The 22,926-nt window shown below is 45.0% G+C and overlaps 1 protein-coding gene and 1 long non-coding RNA gene across 2 annotated transcripts in view; one reads left to right on the top strand and one right to left on the bottom strand.

Moving 5' to 3' along the window:
• Positions 1-18,919, top strand: part of ACSF2 (acyl-CoA synthetase family member 2) — a 70,339-nt gene extending 51,420 nt beyond the window's left edge. Inside the window, exons 11-16 of the mRNA XM_066614722.1 lie at positions 13,836-13,943; positions 14,076-14,227; positions 15,030-15,171; positions 15,893-16,003; positions 16,294-16,362; positions 16,460-18,919. Of these exons, the coding sequence (XP_066470819.1) occupies positions 13,836-13,943; positions 14,076-14,227; positions 15,030-15,171; positions 15,893-16,003; positions 16,294-16,362; positions 16,460-16,510 (633 nt within the window). The 3' untranslated portion in view covers positions 16,511-18,919. The remainder of the gene's footprint in view (positions 1-13,835; positions 13,944-14,075; positions 14,228-15,029; positions 15,172-15,892; positions 16,004-16,293; positions 16,363-16,459) is intronic.
• Positions 18,844-22,431, bottom strand: LOC136639976 (uncharacterized). The gene is made up of 3 exons (XR_010793748.1): positions 22,094-22,431; positions 21,415-21,492; positions 18,844-19,573 (listed from the first exon to the last, which is right to left on the bottom strand). It is a non-coding gene; the product is annotated as an uncharacterized lncRNA (long non-coding RNA).
• Between the last annotated feature and the right edge of the window lie 495 nt (positions 22,432-22,926).

The following is a 22,926-nucleotide window of genomic DNA, read 5'->3' as shown; positions in this document are numbered from 1 at the left end:
TGCACTTCTGGTGTGTTTGCCTATTTTGAACTTCTGTTTCTCTGTGTGGCCTTTGACCCTTTCCTCCATAACTTCTGAGCTCTAGTGTCCCATTTGGTCTCCTTCTGCTGATTCTCAGGTTCTGGCCGTTGTGTCTGCTTTATCTCTCTTTCTGACTCTCTCTCTCTCTCTCTCTCTCTCTCTCCCTACCCCACTATGCGCATGCTGTGGTGCCTTTCTGACCCCCTTTGGGCTCCTCACACCTACTCTGAGTTCCTGCTCTCTGGTGATAGCCATCCTAGGTTCTTCCTTCATACCTTCTCTGAAAGAACTGCAGTCCTCATAAATCACAGTCTTTATCTACAGCTCTTCTTTGTGGCTTTTACATACTAATCCTTTTTGTGGCCTTGTACATTTTTCGCATGCGCAAGTCCTCCTGTGCAGGCCACAGAATGCCGTGCAAATCTTCACAAAACTTGGTGCAGTAAGGAAGCAGGAGTCGTTTCCCTTTGGCACAGGCCAGAACAGGAGCAATGTTCTTTAGCCTTTTTCAGTGTATATTTTATCTTCAGATGGGACAGCAGCAGAAATTCCAGAGACTCATCTCTATAGACTCTAAATTTGTCTTGGACTTGACCTCAAATAGTTTGAGTGATTTGCAGCTCAATCCTATACTCATTTACTCAGAAGTTCCACTGAATTCAATAGAATTTACTCCCAGGTAAACGTGCATAAGATTGCAACTTTAGGCTGCAATCCTAACCACACTTTCCTGAGAGTAGGCCCCATTGAACAAAATAGGACTTACTTCTGAGTAGACCTGGTTAGGCTTGTGCCCTTAGTTTAAGTGTTCAAAGATGGAGCAGACAGCCTGACTTAAATGCAATGGGGTTGCAGGGCGGTAATTTCCCTAAATCATACTTTGATAAATGGCTTGTCCATGGCAGGGCCTAGGAGAGAGGGGTAAAGGGGGTAATTTGTACCTGGGCTCAGGGTCAGAAAGGGGACCCAGGAACCATAGGAGGGGGCCCAGAAATTTCCTGGAATCTTCTATTTTCCAATCTCAGCCAGACCTACTGCCCATGTGGGATGCTGGGGGCATTACTGTGAGCACACGGCGGTGACTACTGCCAGGAGGCCGTACACAGCAGGCCCAGGAATGCATATATTCCTTAACAGTGTCACATCTGGGAGGAAACTGACCTGCTACAGTAGCCCTTTGGCTTGTGGATCTGCTAACCTCGAAGGAGTGTATAGGAAGTCAGCGACAGCTGAGGGACTGCAGCTACCGCAGACATCAGTTTTGTTGTACACAGGACACTTGCTATTCTACTGTGAGCCTAAGTACAATGATACTAATCTCTGCAATGATTTTCTATATTTGAAAGATTTTAGAGAGACTTAGGAGTGTCTTTGCCAGTTTTCCATATTACTGTATCTAGCTGCCAACACTGGGCAGACAGGTAAACCTGAGCTCTGCATTGGGCAGACTGGTAGATCTGGGCTCCAAAGACTATTGCAGCTGTTGCCACTTTCCCCCTGCCTGTGTTGCCCCCATTCTGTCCACTCCCCACTGCCACCCTCCACTCTGTTTCACCCCTCCCTCTTTGGGAAGGGGCCCAAAAGAAACTTTGTACCCTCTGATAAAATTCCTCTCAGAGGCCCTGTTCCACAGTAATGTAGTATGGAGGTTGAAAGGGAAGATAAAAAGAGTCCAATCTCTCCAGTGTGCATGGAGGCTGCTTAAAGCAACAGTAATAGAGGCCCAGCAGAAGTGTATACTGCAAAGGAAGAAGGGCTCCACTAAGTCCAGGAGAGTGCCGGGATGGCTAACGAGCCAAGTTAGAGAGGCCAAAAAGGGCAAGGAAGCTTCCTTCCATAAATGGAAGTCTTGCCCTAATGAGGAGAATAAAAAGGAACATAAACTGTTGCAAAAGAGAAGGCGATACGGGAGGCCAAGAGAGACTATGAGGAACACATGGCCAGCAACATTAAGGGGATAATAAAAACTTCTTCAAATATGTTAGAAGCAGGAAACCTGCCAGAGAAGCGGTTGGCCCTCTGGATGGTGAGGGAGGAAAAAGGGAGATAAAAGGAGACTTAGAGTTGGCAGAGAAATTAAATGAGTTCTTTGCATCAGGTAGATACCGCTGCCTGAATAGCCCCTCCTGATGAAGGAATTAAGTCGAATAGAGGTTAAAAGAGAAGTTATTTCAGACCTAATTGATAAATTAAAGATCAATAAGTCACCAGGCCCTGATGGCATCCACCCAAGAGTTATTAAGGAATTGAAGAATGAAGTTGCTGATCTCTTGACTAAAATATGCAACTTGTCCCTCAAAACGGCCACGGTGCCAGAGGATTGGAGGATTGTCACACCGATTTTTAAAAAAAGAAGGAGAGGGGACCCTGGAAACTATAGGCCGGTCAGCCTAACATCTATACCAGGTAAGATGGTGGAATACCTCATCAAAGATAGAATCTCAAAACACATAGATGAACAGGCCTTGCTGAGGGAGAATCAGCATGGCTTCTGTAAGGGTAAGTCTTGCCTCACGAACCTTTTAGAATTCTTTGAAAAAGTCAACAGGCATATGGATGCGGGATAACCCGTGGACATTATATATCTGGACTTTCAGAAGGCGTTAGACACGGTCCCTCACCAAAGGCTACTGAAAAAACTCCACAGTCAGAGAATTAGAGGACAGGTCCTCTCCTGGATTGAGACCTGGTTGAAGACCAGGAAACAGAGAGTGGGTGTCAATGGGCAATTTTCACAATGGAGAGAAGTGAAAAGAGGCATGCCCCTAGGATCTGTCCTGGGACCGGTGCTCTTCAACCTCTTCATAAATGACCTAGAGACAGGGTTGAGCAGTGAGGTGGCTAAATTTGCAGATGACACCAAACTTTTCCGAGTGGTGAAGTCCAGAAGTGATTGTGAGGAGCTCCAGAAGGATATCTCCAAACCGGCAGAATGGGCAGCAAAATGGCAGATGCGTTTCAGTGTAAGTAAGTGTAAAGTCATGCACATTGGGACAAAGAATCAAAACTTCACACAGGTTCTGAGCTGTCTGTAACAGATCAGGAGAGAGATCTTGGGGTGGTGGTGGACAGCTTGATTAAAGTGTCAACCCAATGTGCGGCAGCAGTGAAGAAGATCAATTTTATGCTTGGGATCATTAGAAAAGGTATTGAGAACAAAACAGTTAATATTATAATGCTGTTGTACAATCTATGATAAGGCCACACCTGGAGTATTATGTCCAGTGCTGGTCACCACATCTCAAAAAAGGCATAGTGGAAATGGAAAAGGTGTAAAAGAGAGCGACTAAGGGCACAATCCTAACCAGGTCAACTCAGAAGTAAGTCCTATTTTGTTCAATGGGGCTTACTCTCAGGAAAGTGTGGTTAGGATTGCAGCCTAAGATGATTTCTGGGCTGGGGCACCTTCCTTATGAGGAAAGGCTACGGTGATTGGGCTTCTTCAGCCTAGAAAAGAGATGCCTGAGAGGGGACATGATTGAGACATACAAAATTATGCAGGGGATGGACAGAGTGGATAGGGAGATGCTCTTTACACTCTCACATAATACCAGAACCAGGGGACATCCACTAAAATTGAGTGTTGGGAGAATTAGGACAGACAAAAGAAAATATTTCTTTACTCAGCATGTGGTTTGTCTGTTGAACTCCTTGCCACAGGATGTGGTGACAGCATCTGGCCTAGATGCCTTTAAAAGGGGATTGGACAAGTTTCTGGAGGAAAAATCCATTACGGGTTACAAGCCATGATGTGTATGTGCAACCTCCTGATTTTAGAAATGGACTATGTCAGATGCAAGGGAGGGCACCAGGATGCAGGTCTCTTGTTATGTGGTGTGCTCCCTGGGGCATTTGGTGGGCTGCTGTGAGATACAGGAAGCTGGACTAGATGGGCCTCTGGCCTGATCCAGTGGGGCTGTTCTTATGTTATGTGCAAGGATATTTGGCAGTTACAGATGAACTATTATATACATACACACACACACTTTTACTCTGGTGTAAAACATTTTTTATGTCAATACATATTTTTACCCTGACGTTATACATATTTTACCTGGGCATACCATCTTTCTGGCAAAACTGAACTGGCAAAGACTGATCTTCGCAGCTCTGATCCTGCAAAGAATAGTCACTGTTGATCTCCTTGAGTTTTACAGCTTTAGCTGGACATCTAAAGAATATCCACAAAGAACTGGGCAAAAACACTTCAGTCTTTCCACATATTCCACAAGTTCCCATTCCAAGTCAAGAATTCTCTAACCAGTTAAGAAGGACATTACTTTTGCTGGAGTGGATAGCTATCCTGTTGTTTACTCATTAAATAAATCAGGGTAGATACACGCAACATTCAAACCATAGGAAAAAATTGCGAGGGGCATTTTTGATCAGGGAGAGCTTTGCTGTTTTAACAGGCTATGCTTAGAATTCTTTAAAAACATTTTTAAAAAGTAGAATTTTATAGAAGTCTCAAAATAACATGACTCTTATCATGCGAATCATGGCTCGTATAATTTTCATCACAGGCAAACAGTTTTCTATCAGGGAACAAACAGTTTCCATGACTTTAAGGCAGTAGAATATATTTTCTGCAGGTGAAAATGTTGCTAATGAGCATACATGTAGAATTATAGACAGGTGCCATGCATCACATCTTGAACTTGCTCTTTAGCATGGTAAGGGTTAATTGGTAACCTCGTGCCTTCTACTGAGAATACTGTATTTCTGTTAAGGCTGAAGGCAGTACTACAATGGTAGTCAGACATTGTCTTTTCCTCCCACTTTCAGGATATGCCTTAAAATTTTAAAAAGGACAAATTCTTCTTCTGGAACGTATTTGATAGTCCTGCTGCTTTGCAGTACAGACTACTGCAGGCAGTTGGGGGCTCTGCTGGTCTCCGCCATGGGCTGGTGTCATGCCTTCAGAGGGGGTTTCTGCACTCTCCGCTGTTTGTGTCTGAACATCTTGGTAGCACTTTGGCAGGCAGGACTTACCAGGGGTGAGTAAGAACTGGCTAAAGAACACACAATGATTCTCATAAGTTCACAGTTCGCCTCAGTTTGTGCCAGTGTCTCCTGGGTGGTGTGTGGTCAATGAGTGTCAATGACCTCAGTGTCCATGCTCCTTCTCCTGCAGGGCAACACACACCACCATTCACTTGGCTTCTGTTCAGCCCTTCAGCTAGGAGGTCCCCTGGGGCCAGTGCCAGTAAGACATCCCAGAAGAGGTAGGGTTATCCTGCTAGCTCCTCTTTCTTAATTGATTAACAGTTCTGTAAACATTTGCTGCTGTACAAAGTGTGAAAATCAAGTGGCTAATAATTTATGAGGCTCGGGCTCCCCATCCTTCTCCACAGAGGCCTTTGTGGGCTAAATAAATAAATGCACCATTTCCAAAACATCATGAATACAGATTTAGTGTTAAGGGGTTGTTTTTGCTTGGCTAGTTTTGGATGTAGGTGGCCCTTATTACCACACCCTGTGTTTTTATTTCATTCAAAGTTAACTTGAATGTCATACATGTGCAACTGCCTAAAGCATCCCTATCTGAATAAAAAGTTAAAATCTGGATTTCCACATCTGGTGTGAATCAGGATTGGTGGCTGAAGCCAGTAAACAACAACATGAAACAGTGGTTTGGAGGCATACATTGAAACAATTCACTACTCTTCCCACACTATTGTTGGTGTACAAGGATAGATTAGATGGGACTGTCATGCAATGAAATGGGCCTCTTTCTACCCTAAAGATATTCAGATTATCTAGGCTTCCTAGGAGATTGTAGTGATTTATGGAATTGTTCAATGTTTGCTTCAACAGCTAGCCCTAATGGAGAAAATGCTGTAGTAGCAAATAATGGTTTTTAAAATCAATGACTTGTATCAGGACAAGAGAACACCTTTGTGAAATGGGGGAGGTGGTACTGGTCTGTATGCCTCACTGGTGTACCTGGAAGGTCAGGGAGGCAAATACCCCAAGTGGCATCCTGTGGGAGGGGCAGCACTGCAACCCTTTCCCCGCTGCCGTTTCCCCCCGAATTCAGGCCCATTTTGAGGCCTTGGAAGGCCTTTTAAGAGCTGGGGAGGTTGCCTGTGGCAAGTGTGGCCCCCAGAAGGCCTTCTGAGGTCTTTAAAAATAGCGAAAAAATGACATTTCTGGTTTTCAATGGAAGTGCAGTTTTTCAGCATTTCTGGGGGTCAGGGAGGCTGCCCTTGGCCTCCCTTACCACTAGAAAGCCTTCTTAGGCCTTCAAAATGCCTTTAAACGGTACTTCTGGTTTTCCATGAAAACAGGAAGTGCCATTTTTGGGGTGGGGTCGGTTGGCATTTTGTGGTCGTCTGCCCCCAGGTGGCCCTGGGGCCAGGACTGCAATTGCTGTGCCCTTAATGGCACTTATTAAAGCCATTTTTCCTGGTTTACTTTCTTACAGGACACCAGCAGGTCAGAGAATTCACTCTCTAGCTCCATTGTTTCCTGCAGTTCTGTCCCTCCGAGAAGGTTCCATTGCCCATCTGGCAAGTGACTTTCCCTTCTCAACCCTCTGCAGAATTGTCTTTCTTCCTCCCTGTGGAAGACAATAAGTTAGTTACTTAGTGGTGTGTTTTTTGAAGGCAGTGATAAAAGTCGATGCCACATGCCTCTCTGTGATGGCTGCCAAGTGATGCTTCTGAAACTTAAGCAGAACTGGAGAAATACTTATGGCCCACAAGAATGCTAATCATTCTGGAAAGAAGATTTAGTTCCAGGCCACCAAGGCAGAAAAATAACAGGAGGTTGGTTTTCAGCACTGCAGAAAACAGCTCTTGATTCTTGGTGGTCTGGCCAGGTACAGTGGGTTGCTATTTTTCAAATGGTCTGCATGAAGACCATTGGCATCTGCTGTTGAAAAGATCATGTAGCTATTCTTCTCTAGAGACAAAACTTCAAAACTATTTATGATTCAGGCAGTAGTATAGCATGGGTGGGGCAGCTGGGGCGGGATACCCCCCACAGTGCTCTGGATGTTCTCTGTGGGGAGGTGCACACCACTCACCACTAGAGTTCTCAGAGCAGCAATCAGAGCACCGAGGGGTCCATGTGCCCCCCCCATCTCCATTTGGCTTCAAATCTGAGCCATCAAAGCCATTCTAGGAGCAAGGGGGTGACATGATGGCATCATCACATCACCCCAGCCCAAGCGCCAGCCTCAACACTACTGAATTCAAGTTCAGTTCAAATACTTTATGCGTAATTCTGCTTTTTCACACAGACTCACTAATCTGTTTGATTGTGCAAATCATACAGATACTAGCCTAGATTGACCCTGAGATTGGTCTGTATGAAATACGTCTGCTTATGCTCCATACACTAATTTCTTCCCTAAAGTGGTTCTTTGTGAGCTCATTCTTCTAGTGCAAGGCACACAACATACCATGTTTCTCAGTGTTTCTCAAACTGTGGGTCGGAACCCAATTTCGGATGGTATGTAATTACATTTGGGGAAATTTTACAGATCTGTACTTTAACAGGCTACTATAATAATATAATAATACAGGTATTTCTATACCGCCTTTCTTGATCCTCAGATTTCTCCTTAGACTTTATTCAAGGCGGTTTACATAGGCAGGCAATTTAAATCACCGTAGGGATTTTTACAATTTGAAAGAAGGTTTCTATCTTTCAAGAAACCACAACATTCAGGTGTTTCTTTCTTGATCTGGCCGCACATTCTGGCCTCCATCCTCCCACTCTCAGAGCAGATGGAATAGCTCGGCTCAGCTTGTCAGCTGCTTCAAGGTCGCACGGTGCCGGTGGCCTCGAACTTGCGACCTTCGGATGTTATCTTCAGGCAAATGGAGGCTCAGCCCTCTAGACCAGACCTTCTGCCCTATGTATATGTTTTTAACAATGATAGTAAATGGGACCTACTCCTGGGTAATTGTGAGTAGGGTTTCAGCCTAGGATTGTTAAAAATTTTTCCTGCTTGATTATGTCACTTCTGGTCATGACATCACTTCCAGTGGGTCCTGATAGATTCTCACTCTAAAAAGTGGGTCTTGGTGCTAAAAATTAGAAAACCACTGCACTAGATATTAAAAAGTTTTAAAAATTTGTTCTTACACCACTTTTTGTGTCATCTTGGGGTTGTAAATGTGGAAAGGATCAACAAAACTACTTAGAGCACAATCCTAACCAACTTTTGAGCACCCCCAAGGTAAGGAAACAAACATTCCCTAACCCTGAGAAGGCCTCTGTGACAGCCACCCAACTGCAGGATGCAGCACATGCCTTATTAGTACAGCTATGTTAGTGCTGGCAAGTTGGTTAGGATTTGGGCCTTAATGAGGAATTTTAACAAAAGGCATACACCAGAACTATACCAGATTTTACAATATCCTACTTATTTATAACATTTGTATTATTCCTTTCTTCCATCATGAAATATGAGACTTGAATGGGGTTCCTAGGTACTTACCCATTCAGGCAGTGACCAGATCTAGATCCACTCAGCTTCAGCAAGGTAGCTATATCAGTGCTTTTACACCAGGTCTTGCAACCATTTCTTTGTGGGTGATAATGTGATGTTAATATTGTGGTACCACTCCCAGGCACTACTTTATTTGTATCCATTTATGAATACCCTGGTAATATCCAAAAATTCAATTGTTTCTGCCTGGACAAAGCAACTGTACATTTGACACATCTTTCCATTTTGCCTTATTCAGTTGAAGGGCCAGAAAAGAGAAGTTTGGTTATGGACCTATTATTGCAAAACGGTAAAAGATTCAGAAAAGGGCAACCAAGATGATCCAGGAGTTGGAATGCCTTCTTTATGAGGAAAGGCGTCAGCACTGATAAACAAAGATAGAGGTTTACAAAACCCTGCATGGTATGGTGCAATGGACAGACAGTAGTTTTCTCCCTTTCCTATAGTACTAGAATTCTAGTATTCGTCCTATAGTGAAATTGATTGGGGACAAATTTAGGATAGACAAAATAAAGTACTACAGGTTGAGCCTCATTATTCAGTGGGTTTGTTCCAAGCACTCACCTGGATGGCAAAAAAACGATCCAGTATAGTGATTTGCACTATAGCAAATCAATTTAAAAAACAAAAAAACCATCCAATATAGTGATTTCCATTATAGCAAATTAATTTAAAAAACAAAGTTTCTTTGCTCCTGTGATTTAAAAACAGCCCTGATGACCTTTGTGATGTAAGATAAGAGTCCTTAAGAAGACAATCCATTGATCAGTCATCCTCCAAAAGCCTCACTCAGCCCCTCCCTTCACCAATGCAAAGTGATCACCTTTCTTTCAGTGCTCAGGGGGAAGGGAGGGGTCCCTTGGAGAGAGAAGGAGTGATGGATTGTCAGCCAGCTGCTCGCTCGCTCTCGCTCTCGCTCTCGCGCTCGCTCTCGCTCTCGCTCTCGCTCTCGCTCTCGCTCATATTAAGGAGGCTACTGGATTTTAAAGGGATGCATTTTTCCCCTTCTCCAAGGGATCAGCACATTCCTTCTGATTTGCAGAGGCCATTTGTGCTGAGTCAAATCCGTGGGCTTGGGGTCCACTGGGACTCGACCTGGAGCCTGTTTTCAGAACTAGAGGCTCAGCTGTAGAACATATGAAGTAATACTGATAAATATGAAAATCCCTCTGAGCACATACATAGGACTTTTCCTCATCACTTCCTCCTCAGGCCTATCCGGCCTATCTGGTACTAGAGGGGAGATCCTCTAGGTGAGAGGCTGAAGCTTCCATGCAGGTTTGAGCCTGGCAAGCCCCCTTTCTGTCGGGTTTGAGCACGCCTGGATCTGCAAAACATTATCTTCAAAAATCTGACTCAGTGATTTCATATTTAGGGTAAGGGGCATAACCACTGGGGTCTTGTACACACTCCCACAAACCCTTAAAGGTACAGGGCTATGAGCTGTTTTTGTACCAAGCAGATGAGGACAAAAGCACGGAGGAATCTGGAAAAAATTGCCAAGGGAGGGTCTGGAAAAAGCATCAGTAGTGATTTTGAGTCTAGACAAAATACCCAATGTTATTAGAGGTATAATTAAATCCATCCCCATAGGGCAAAAAGGGATAGGGATCAGCAGCTGGCTCCTTCTCTCTGAGTACAGTACTTCCTTTGGTTTATTATTTTATTCCCTACTGTTTGTCACATTGTCTTTGAAGTTCAGAAAGTACTCTTGTTTTCTGGCCAGTTTTGCCCTTTTCTCTCAAGCCAACATTGCTCTATTTTCTCCCTGGTATTTTTGAAAGGAATTTAAACGTGGCTGTTCATATAAATGTTATTTGTGTCCTGTTGGCATAAATACAGGCCTAGTAATAAAGAGAGACTGGCTTTTGTTTTATAGCCAGCAGGGGGAGCACAACACTTTGGAGTACAACCATTAGGAAATTGTGCCAGGCTACAGAGGATAGTTGTGGAGTTAACCAATTGATTTGAAGCCTGTACAACAGGACTGTTGTCAGCTGAAGAGATACATATTAGTTTATTTCTGTGCTGCTCTAATCCCCAGGATATAGATTTGTGTAATGTTTCAAGAATTTTCAAGCTTCACAGAAACTTTCTCTGCAACAAAGGCCTTAATTTTACCTCTTTTCCAGCACTTACAAATCACACCCAGAAATGGTGTGTTCAGGGGTTTACATCATGCTTCTAGACTGCTGCTGAGCAGTGGCTGGCTGGGGGCAGGTGTAATGTCCATGGCGGGCAGAGACCCTGCCCCTTGGAGTGCAACCGAGCGCAGGGAGCTTACCCTGTCCAGGCAAGTTGGTCACTGGCAGAAAGAAGGATGGGAGGCAGACACAGCTGTTTTGCACAGATGGTTTACTCGCATCAAACTCTTGACATTCATGGGGCCTGTTACATCACAGGCCCTGTTGCCTTACACAGACTCGTGGCGTTGGCGCATGATAGGCTCTTTCCCTGCTCCTTCCCGACACCTTGAGGTTTCAGGCAGAGCTCTCTGGATGGTGCCTGTCGGCCAGGGGTATGGATTCCCGAGGGCTGCAGTGCTGTTGTCTGGGGTCAGCTTAGCTGTCCTCAGGAGGGCCCCCGGTACTTCCAGGCTTGCCCCTCGATCAGCTGGCCTCCCCTGGAGGTAGTCTGTACCGGGTCCTTTGTTCTGCAACCTCACTCTCTTGCTGTCATCCCCAGGGCCCAGGTGGGCCTAGGATTGGGGAGTTCCCAGCCCCCCTCTCCAGGGCCAAGGTAAGTAAAGTTCCCTTCGGGGCCTGGATCGCCTGCATAAGGCCGGGGTGGTCACCCCCTCTGGCCTTCCCTTTGACCCTGCTCCCAACTGGAGAGCAATAACCTCTTTCTGGGCTGTCCAGCCTCCTTATGAAGCCAGCCTTGGGCTGGGCCAGCCCCACCCCTTCTGCCCACGTGACTGCTGGCTGCTCCCAGGAGGCACTAGGTCCTACTCCCAGGGAGGTGTCTTGCCTGGGACCCCAGTCCTGACAGTGCTTAGGTCTTGCTCCTGAGGAGGCCCCTAACCCTGAGGAGACCCCTGCTCCTGAGGAATTCCAGGCCACCCGGGCTGGGCCTAGGTGACAGCAGGGTCATCTCCTGTCATTGCTGAATGGTGCAGGTATAGCTATGCTGGCCCAAGCAGATGCACCTGGTGGTCCATGCCACCTGATAATGATGTCATTGTTCATGTTTGCACCTGCTGCTCATGGCATCTGCACCATGCAGATTGGGCCCACTCCAGTTCCTTGTTCAAAATCCAGAGGCAGCAGTAGTTTAATAGTGCAGGACAGTCCTACAAGGGCTGTTGCTTCTCATCCTAAAGAACCCATGATGCATCTCCTGCTTTCTTCCTTTCTGACCATCTTGAAATTTCCTTCACAATTCATATCTTTGGATATAGATCCTTGCATGTTTCACATCAGGGATAGGACAGGCTGAGCACTGGCTGAGGAAACCCATCCATCAGAGGTATATATATCTGTGTGTGTGTGTGTTTGCTTGCAATAGGCCTGCTTTACAAATAGGCTGGTAGGGTTTCCCTTTACAGAGAAAAATATGTATGCACTACCTCAGGATATATCTGGAGGAGTTTTCTACCAGCAGAAAGACACAGTGATAGAGCCAGGAATTTGTGACCAGCTCTGCCCACTGAATCCAGATGCCTTCAAATTGCCACTTTCTAAGACTCCAGACTTGTTTCATTCTATTTTGAAAACTTTGTGCACAAGCATACACTGGCTAGTGTTTAAACATTATTTAGCAAAACAGTTTCTATAACGGTGTTTAGATTCAAAACGGTTTTGCTAAGATGCTTCTTATTCTCAGTTTAGCCAGGGGCTCAGAGTTCCTCAAGAAAGAATCACTTGTCACTCAAAATAAACAGCAATGCAGCAATATTTAAAATGATTCTTGGTAAGTCCACTGAATGACATGGTCCATTTGCTAAATAGCTGTGGTTTAAACTTATTTTCAGCCCACTATATGATTATCTTCCCTGTGGCCTCCTTCAAACTAAAGGAGACCCATAGATTTTTCCAGACCTAAATTATGAAATGCAAGCATGAGTCTAGCCTTTAGAACCATCCATCTGTAGGTGAGGACTGTGCAACTTTTAATAAATATTGTCAAGGAAATATGACATTCAGTCAAGGAGAACCTTTGAAGGATCCAAGCCAGGAATGGGACTCTTAGCACTGTTGTGAACTGGCCCTCAACATTTCCCCCAAATGATGTGACATCCAAGAGAATTCTCTTCTCTTCGAGAATGCTTTTGCAAGCCTTTGCAAAATGGAGGATTCCCACAAACAGGCTTGTTCTGATCTCACCTGTTTTTTTTAATTTGAAAAGGCGAGTTTTGTTCTGTTTGTGTTTGTATAGATTTGTGAATTGGTTGTCTTTGCTCTGAGAAATTCATTCTGCCCTGTTCTAAATTTTACATAGTGCCAGATTCCCCTTGGGGCTCTTATTTGAGCCCACAACCCCATGAATGCGTAGCAAAACAGCCAAACCAGTGAGCTCTAGCTTGAAGAATAGCTTCCTCTTGGTTCCTCAAGAAAAGCAAAATGCAGATGAGGAACATGTTCCACAGAAATAGGTCTCATTTGCTTTCTGTGCATAAAAAAGTGGCAGAACCAAAACCAACCATCTGTGGCTATCAGAACCATTGCTGGGCATGCATTCTTTTGGTTTTTATATGCTGCTTTGTGTTTTGTGGAAGAAAGTGAGAAAAGGCTATTCTCCTGATGGGATATACTTCTGGGTCCCACTGCATGGATACTGGATGTTCTAAAGCTACATGTGAACAGGCCCACCATGACACACCATCCCTGTCTGCCCATCTCTAACAGATCTCCTCAGAACTCTTGTGAGATAGAAAGGGATGTGCATAGATCTCTTGGCACTCCCAGATCCTTCTCCATCTACACCAGAATCTGTAAATCTTAAAATGCTTCCCTCTGCAGCTCCTTCCTACTTCTGGAGTTCTTTGTTCCCTGGTACTGCCTGACTTCTTTTTCTTCACAAGTCCAGGCCTTAGAAGGAAACAAAATCTACAGCAGTTGAAATACTGAAAGCAGGATGAAATCAGCAAATTAAATTATTCAAGTATGTGTCGGTTATTTTCCCTTAGTATGTGGAATTGGAGGGATTGAGGAAATTTAATTCCATTGTGGCTACCGTGAAGTAATTCTCTCTGCAAATGGCAGATTTACTTGGCATTGTCACTGAAAAAAATCCTATACATGTCAGAAAGTGTCCTTTCCTTTTCTCTATGCTAGTTTCACTTGTGTTAAAAAAAATTGTTGGCTTGGTTTCTCTCATTGCTTTGGTTTCTTTTGCTATGTATTTGCAGGTTGCTTATGGAACTACAGAAAACAGCCCAGTCACTTTCATGGGGTTTCCCCAAGACAACCTTTCCCAGAAGACAGAGACTGTGGGATGCATTGTTTCTCACACAGAGGTGACTGATATCATTGTCGTCTCTTGTTGTCACAGTGTTACAATTTTCAACAACTGCTATCTTTTTCCACCCCACTGGTGACTTGTCCCCACTCAGCCTATATTTAGAGCTTCTGTTTCTTCTGTGTTACAGGCAAAGATTGAGGATCCCAACACAGGAGAGATCCTTCCACTCAATACCCCAGGAGAACTTCAGATCCGGGGCTACTGTGTCATGCTGGGATACTGGGCAGACCCCAACAAAACCAGTGAGGTGCTTAATGATGAAAAATGGTACAAGACTGGGTAAGTTGGGGAAGGAGACAAAGTTCATTGAGCAAGTTTTTAGGAAATCAGTGTGGAATGTTGGGTGGGTGGAATGTTGGGTGGAAAGGTGGGCTAACATTCCATCAGAACTGCAAATTTAACTGGAGCTCTTGGGCAAACCAACAACTGTTCACTTCTGACCCCTATTTGTAATAATGAAGAAAAAAATAATCATTTTATTATGCATTTTTATATAGCATTTTTGAAAGGCTGAACTAGAAAAATCAGGATTGATCAGCTTCACCAGAATGGCTAGCCTGTAGCATGTCCATCCCAGGTTCAATGGCCAGCTTGGCCTCCTTAGCACATAGATATGGACCTGCAATTGGGTCAGTTGTCTGTGGTGCTATCTCATTGACTTTAGAATATGTGTGGATACTAGAGCCTCATGGATGGGGCTAATTGCTTAGGTTTTTCCCATTTGATCACTGACATCCAAGATGGTGATCCACTGAAAAAAAATCCGAGCAATCAGCCTTCCCATGTGGTTGCAGTATTTGCTCATGTACTTCTGACCACAGGATAGCACTACAGCAAAGCAGCACCCAAACATCTCCTTTGTTCCCTGGTATGTGTCACACCACCATGTGCTGTTTTGCCAAACTACAGAACCTAGTCTTTTGTGATTTAGAATTCACAGAGTCCTGCTCACACTTTCCCATTTAGAGAAGTGTATTGCAGTGTCACAGTCTGAAAACACTGGGCATTTTAGTGGGAAGTCTGGTGGCATGATTTTTTCAGACTAGGATAACAGTTCTGATAACTGAAAATATCATTCCAGGGATATTGCTGTTCTTGATGAGCATGGCTACTGCAGGATTGTAGGTCGTTGCAGAGACATGATTATCCGTGGAGGAGAGAACATATACCCAGCAGAGCTTGAACAGTTTCTACACACCCACCCTAAGATTCAGGAGGTACAGGTGAGAAGGATGTGAGGCAGGGCTTGAGGAGCCCCTACTTTCTGCAGCTTGTGTAAATAAACTCTTTAAGATGCTAGGCCTTCAATGGATGCCATGTGGCCCCATCAGAGCCATAACGAATTGCTCTGCCAAGCAGGGGCACATGACTGCCCCCCCCAGCTCTGACCATGGAGGATGCACTTACTGCTGTTGCTTCACACACCACAGTCCTTCTCCCTCAAAGGCCGCTAGCCACTGCAGAAAAACAAACATGGCGTGCAAATCGACCACAGCAAGCACCTGCTCTAAACTGTCTCTGGAGCAGGAAGAGGTGCTTGCTGCAACCACTTCACAGTGAACACCCCCTTCGCCTTGGAGAACCCAGAAGTGACTGCAGTCTACCTCCAGGCTCTCTCCAGAGGAGGAGCTTGCTGTAGCTGCTTTGCTCACCCTGCTCCTTCCCCATGGAGGCTTCCAGGAATGCTGTGCGTGAAGTGGCCACAACAAGTGCCCCCTCCTCCAGGAAAAACCCAGAAGTCATGCAATGATGTCATGTGATGTCATGATATCTCTGCCCCTGGGTGCAGGGCTGCAGCACCGTGACATCGTTGCACCCGGACATACCATTATGGCTCGGTGCCCCAGTGCCTTTCAGAGAAAGGCAAGAGCCTAATGAGTGCTGAGAAAAGAAGACAGGCAGTGGCACCTCCAAAGTCCAATATGTTCCTTTTCTCCCATTCAGGTGGTAGGTGTGAAAGATGACAGAATGGGAGAGGAAATCTGTGCTTCCATCAAGGTGAAAGCTGGAGAAGATTGCACAGTGGAGGAAGTCAAAGCATTTTGCAAAGGAAAGGTACGAGCTCCAAGATGATTATATGTGCTTGTCTGGTCCCCCCTATCCCGGCTGCTGCCAAAAAAATGAAGTGCCACTTCTTTAATGGTGTCTGTTGGTAAATTTCCATAGGGATCAGTGTACCAATACTATCCAGCACTGTGAATATCTGATTCCAGATCAGGTTTCATTTTGTACTACTTACATGAGATGTGCTTGTTTAGAGCCCTGCTCTTAACAACACAAAAACTACAAGTAAGTTGTGGCAGAAATTCTCCAAACCTATTAAGCTCTTAGATTTTCTGTTTCAGATTTCTCATTTCAAGATCCCCCGTTACATTGTGTTTGTAAAGGATTTTCCACTTACTGTATCGGGCAAGGTGAGTGCCAGCCTTTAGGAGCTTTAGTTGTTATATACATATATACAAACGTTCAAAATTAACCTTTCTTCTCCTTTCCTCCATGTTCCAATCTTAGATTCAGAAATACAAACTGAGAGAGCAGATGGAGAAGCAGCTTCAGCTTTGAACCGAAAGGACAGCTGAAGAGAATCCCAAATGAATGTGCCTCCTGTCAACCTTGAGCTCTAAGCTATTCAGGAGACAGCATGACCAGCCCACCTTAAGATGCACTCGTCCACTTACAGCCAAGCCACGTTTGCTTAAAATAAGAGTCTTTAAAAAAATGTTGTGTGTCTTCTGATACCTTCTTTCCAGTGACCATAAGAGAATGGTCATTGCTCCTGATTATATTGCAACACATAAAGGAAAGGGTACAGCTGTACCTATCCCATTAATCAAACTCCTTCACTGCTTGTATTACATTCCAGGCAATTATTTTAAGTGTTATGGTTTTAGGCTACTACTGGGGGTGAGACACAGAAAATTAACTCATTTTTCCCTAAAATCCTATTTGTACACATTTTGAGTTCTTATGCTCTGAACTAATTACTGGCCAAATGGAAGAAAGATAAATATGCTTTTCACCTATCAGGCCATTTACCTAATGAAGAGCATAGTAGCTTAAAACACGTAAATGTCAAACTTTTAGGATTAAATCTGGTTTGGTTTGACTTTCAGATTATCACCCCTTTTCTATTGCTGGGACTCCCTCTGTTTTTGCAGGTCTTTGTGGGGTGCCAATCTGCCATAGTTATAAAGCAATCAGGAGGGCCAGCTAAATACCAAGAATGCCTGGGCAACTGGTAAGGGAGGGAGAGTGACCTATCAACCTGATGTAGTAATAACTTGCACAGGAACTGGCAGCCCCACCTCTCGCTCACTGCCTGCCAGCCCATGGACCCACCCGTTGCCTGCCCTATCCCCACCCCGAAATGTGTCTTCCCGCCTTCCCCACACACCCCTAGACTCCTGTGTCAGCTGAGCTCAGCTGGCAAAAACTTACTGGTCTCGGTCAGCGCAGAGGCTGGCTTCCATGGGCCAACATGCTTTCCTGTGCCAACGCAGCCGACTCACACAGAGGTGCAAATGTGCTTTATGGCGACCCTCCCAGGCCAGCGCAAGGGACTTTTGGCAGCCAAGCACATCCTTAGGATTGCACTCTCAGTCACTCAAACATGACCTCTGGTTCATGTACTCTTACCCTTGATTACCTCAATAGATAAACAGAGCAAAATAAACTCTTAGATTCATGATCAAGCTCTCCTGCTTCTTCATTTTGATTGAAGAGCAGCAGGAGGGAGCAGGTGATCCGTGATTTAGATTGGAGTCATGCTGCTATGTTTGGTAAGGATTCCACTTTACCCTCCCCTCAAGCCATTTTTCCTGACTTCATCTACAGCCTCCCTCTAGCTGCTATTTTCCCTACAGATGAGAACATAATGGCACCCATATCATTCTTGTTTCCCCATGTGGAGTGAACAGCAGCTTCAGGGGACAATGTTAATCAGGAAAACAGTGCAGGATTGAAGGATTTGATTCCTCCCCCTCTTGCCACAGTCGTGATCTGATTCACACACACTCCAGCTGCTATAAACTTTGGAGAAAGCCTGATTATGGATCTTCTATATCACCTTTGGTTTTACCCATAAACACTTAAGGGTGCAATCCACCCTTGGGCCGATGCAAATCCATTGCGCTGGCTCAATGTTGTCGTGAAAGTTCCATAAAGCACTTTTGCGACACCAAAATGAGCCCCCATGCTGATGTGGGCCCCAGACTGGGTGAGTTTGCGTTGGCTGAGCCCGGCTGGCACTGGGGCCAGGGGGGCAGTGTAGGGAGGAGGAGAGAGGGAGGCATTTTTGGGCAGAAGGACAGGCAGCAGGTGCTCCTGGGGGCAGGCAAGTGGGGAGTGGGAAGCGAGGCCAGGATCTGGCACTCATCCCTGATCCTAGCCTTGTTCCCAGGTGGCCTGGGGCAGTTCCAGGCTGCTTGGATTTGCACCACCTCGTTAGGTGATGCAGATCTGAGTAGCCCCATTGGGGCTGCTGTGGCTCTCCCCAGGGTCAAGGGCAAAGCCTCCCCTTACCTTGAACTGACCCATGAGCAGCCCAAAACTTGCTCTGGATACAGCGCAGGCCCGCCAGCCTGTCTGTTCCACTGCAAGTTAGGATTGGGCTGCCCAGCAATAATGTATAACCAAAAGGGAAGAGCAGATTTCTTCAGTGACGCTAGTGATGCCAATCTACCAAAGGCTTCTTGCCCAAGGAGGAACTATCTGGATCAGGAGAAGTGAAGGACACTAGAAAATGACTCAGACTCTTTCATCACTTTCTGCTGTTGAACAAAAGGTTTCTGTTCCCAGTCCTCATCAGCACATTTAGTCATGGTGGTAAACACTTGCACAGTAAGATTTCATAACTACTTATTTCTCATACCTATGTATTTCACACTCTCATAGGCTAGATTTCATAATTGTTTATTTCTGAATTGACAATTTTACAATAAAAATGACATGCCCAGGGGCAGGGTACACCCAGGATGTGAAGTTTTGTTTTTTACAGGAGCATTTGACACCTCCCAACCATGGCACACTGAACTGTAGAGGCTGACAGACAAGGTTCTTCTTCTACAGCTGCAGTGACCCACTCCATCTGAAAATTTTGCATAGTTGTTACTGTGCTGTTGTGACCTCTCCTGACCCTTTTCTTCCATTTCTGCCTGACTTACAACCCTGGCAGAGCTGCACCAATCGTTCTGGTTTCATTGTGCTTTCTGAATTATCTATAAAGCATCTATGCTTGCAGCACTGAATCTGGTGAGTGTTGCAGTAGGGATCTGCATTTCAGATGTGAGCTGATATGATGTCTGTGCTGTGGGATCCCTCTTTCTCTAGCGGATGTGTTCTTAGCTCCAGGAGAATGAAACACCTGAGATAGCCCCCACTTGGTGGGGATACCTGCACTGTAACTCTGCATTACAGGACAACTGCAAAGCCTCCAGCTGCAGGGAAGGCATGAGGATGTGGCAATGCCCTCTGTTCTGCTGAAGGTCTTCTTGAGTTGAGTGGCTCTGCAAACAGCCAGAGCCAGAAACAGAAAAGGAGTCACTCTTGGATTGAACAGCACTGGAGTGGGCTCTACCCCATGGAAGCAGAATCTCTCAGCAGAAGCTCTGAGATCGTATTTTGTACCTGAAAAAAACAGAACCCATGTCAGACCAAGATAAAGTTTCACTCAATAATGATATTGAAAGTTTTAATTTTTTAAAAATGATTACAATTAGCTTCTCTGTGTGTGAACAGCATTATTCATGCTCGGTATGATAAGGAGATAGGCAGAGGTGTTTATGGAAAAGAAACAAGGCCATGCTGATATGGTGACATGGGACTGGTTCTCTGGGCCAGATCCTAGCCCCCGTTCACAAGCAGAGTGGAGCAGCTGCAAGCTGCTCTGCTCTCCTTGAACTTGTGCCACCTCCAAAGTCTGAGGAGACCCACTGAGTCTGTGGTGTCTTACCCAGAAGTAAGAGTTTCCCTTGGCTCCGGCTGAGCCACTATCTGGGCCCCTGTCTTGCGCTGGATACAGTGCAGGCCTCCTGGCCTGCCTGTTCCAGAGCAAGATAGGATTGCGCTGCATGTCAAGCTACCAAAGCATTTTCTCCTTATTCAGGGATAACCACAAGGGGAAGGCCAAACGAAGACCAATAGCCTAGCAGGATCTCAGCCTTCCCTACTCAAACTCCTCTAGAGATGGGCTAGCATGAATGTCTGACTGCAGTAGGCTTTGCTGTGGTCAGCAGAGAAAGCCTGTGGTTAGTGAGGGAATGAAGCTGGAGAGACAGGCCTGCAAGTTAAGTGGCCTAGCAAGGCATGAACCTTCCTCTTTCGCTCAAACTCCCCCCCCCCCCCCGCACTCAGCCTAGGCTGTAGCTGATGGTGATAACACGCCTGCTTCTTCAATTTCCTTGTGTGTCATGCAAACATAACTCAACTGGAGAGGAAAGGAGCTGGAGCTCTGCGATTTTGAAGCAACCCCCAATTTGAAGCAAATTGATGGCTCTTCAGTTTGTTATTGATAATCATTTTTATAGCATCTTAAGCATACATAATGCTTTATCATTCTCTGACACTTCACCCATTGTCCTTGACTGAATCTGGATGGTTCTGTGACTTCTGTTCCCTGTTGCTTCTCCGGCATAAATGCAGGCATGCTGTCATGCTCTGTGGACCAGCAGGAATGCTCACAGTAAAGTCAGTGTTAGATGCTCACCCCTCACTTCCCCAGCCAGTGAGACATTTCGGGACTGAAGCTCTACCTGAGTTCTAGTTCCCTTTGGGGAAGAGATCACTCAAGACTTAAGGTGTCTTTGAAATACTGGTTTTATTTACAAATAAATTTTGTAAGTTCAGCACTAGATAAAATCAGGGAGCAAGAAGCTCCTGCAAGCAACATCAAGCTACACATTTTTCCAAAGTGTGTCTGCAGTACCTTCACTTGCAGCCCGATCCTATGCTGGGGCAATTGCTGCTGCTGCTTCCACTTCCTGGATTTACATGTCTTTGATGTTTCTCCATACTTATCCTCTCATTTTGCACATTAGTATATATATCCGACATAATTGCCCAGCCTGGAAAAATAGTCACCCACCCACCTCTAGAATCCTGACTACAGGCCTGTCTTCAGGTCTAACTAACTTGTGGATTGCAGGAGAAAAATCAATGAATGAACAGGTTGGCGTAATCACAATGAAGTACATCCTGCATGTGCCTCAGCTACCCAGTGTGATCAGCATTGTCAACCTGAAACTTACAGACATCATTTATCAGAGCCCTGAAAATCACGACATTTAGAATGTGATGGATTTTGAGTACCAATGTGAAAGAATACATTGTCCCCTTCCACCACATATATGAATAGTAAGAAATGGTAAGAGTAATAGTAAGAAACTAGCAATCTGCATGTGTTTGGCTGTGTTGCAACACTGCTGCACAACAGCTATTTGTCACAGAAATGCAGTACAGTATATACTCACCTGCATGGGGTAGATTTCTCCAACTTTTTTCCAGTGGTAGTATTGATAGGAAAGACGATTGGGAACGGATGCATTATCCTGAAAGAAATTGCACCAATGTGAAATTAGCATGTTAGAAAAAGTGCTGTGTAAAACGTGTGTTGTTTCTTTAGCCATTTAGGACGGATCCTGTACAGCCATGTGCATTGGAACAGCTATGAAATGATGATGCCACTGAGAAAACCGTGGCAGCTCCCTAATCTGAAGCAAATTGGTGGATCTTCAATTTGTTACTGATAATCATTTATTTGCTACCACATTTCAGGTGGTAGCCTCAAGACACACACCACCAGCATGCAAGCTTTTCAACCACGGATATCTGTGCAAGTGAAGAGATAAGAGTTCATGACCTTGTCTGTCCTTGGGTGTCATTGTGAAGCAGAGAACCCAGTGAAATGGGTGAATATTCCTGTGAATATCTTCTGATCTCATACCAGATTGTACTGGTGGTGTAAGAATCTCCTTTCTGGCTGCAGACTTCTCTCCTCCCTACACCAATGTGTGCAAAGAACAAGAAAACTACACACATACAGTATAATAGGCTTAACTGTCTCCTCTTTGTAGCATTCACAAATCTTTTCCCATAGCTCCACTAGCATCATGTTATATCATAACATGGAAAGGAAACATGGAAACATACCTGGAAAGGAATGATGAAAATCTCTTGTGTTCTTGTAAAGATATAAAGACAGCTCATGGTTGAGCTTTTGTTCTTGTCCTGGGCTGTGTTTCTCCCTACTGTATCCTTTTATAAGCTAGCTGGGAACAAGGAAATTCCCAGTATTTGTAGGATGTGTCAGAGGCTGATCACTGGTCTGTGACAAAGCAAGTGGAAGGAAGTGGGGAACCCAGTTTCCATCAATTGGGAGCTTCTCTTTTTTTCTGCAGCATGTACAGCAATTTCTCCAAGACAGCTTCTGAACTATGAGGTTGAGACCACACCCTTAAAATCTGCTCTGGCAGGTCCATATAAGGCGCTTCCTTCCATATTTTGCACTGGAGTGACCTTTGTCCAGGATGTGATTGAAAGGCAAATTGGCCAGCAGAGGGTCCTATCCCAGTCTGGGGATTAATTGAACTCCTGCCTGCTGCTCTGGGGGAAAAAAAGAGGAAATAATGTTTACAATTATCATTTCCCTTTGAAAAATGTGTCTGCCAAAAGACTTCATTCATGAAACCCACCCAGTGGCATCACTAGGGTTTGTGTCACTCTGTGCGGGATGCCAGTGCGTCACCCCCCATGCAGTGGGCGGGGCAACACCCCAGGTGGTGGGTGTGGTGATGTACCATCACTCTGCCCCCACTGGTTTTTTGGTTGTACCTTTGGATAGAACAAAGATAGAACACATTGTGCATGAAATTATGCATTGATTTATATATAGCATGATGGTATTAAATTGAGATTTTAGTGATTTCGGTCACTAGTGGTGTCACATACCCCCCCCCCCGGGGTGTCAACTTACTAACAACTTA

Source organism: Tiliqua scincoides, chromosome 2, assembly GCF_035046505.1.
Source record: "Tiliqua scincoides isolate rTilSci1 chromosome 2, rTilSci1.hap2, whole genome shotgun sequence".
Lineage (NCBI taxonomy): Eukaryota > Metazoa > Chordata > Lepidosauria > Squamata > Scincidae > Tiliqua > Tiliqua scincoides.
The sequence above is the reverse complement of the archived record's forward strand: the minus strand, read 5'-3'. Positions and strand labels throughout refer to the sequence as shown.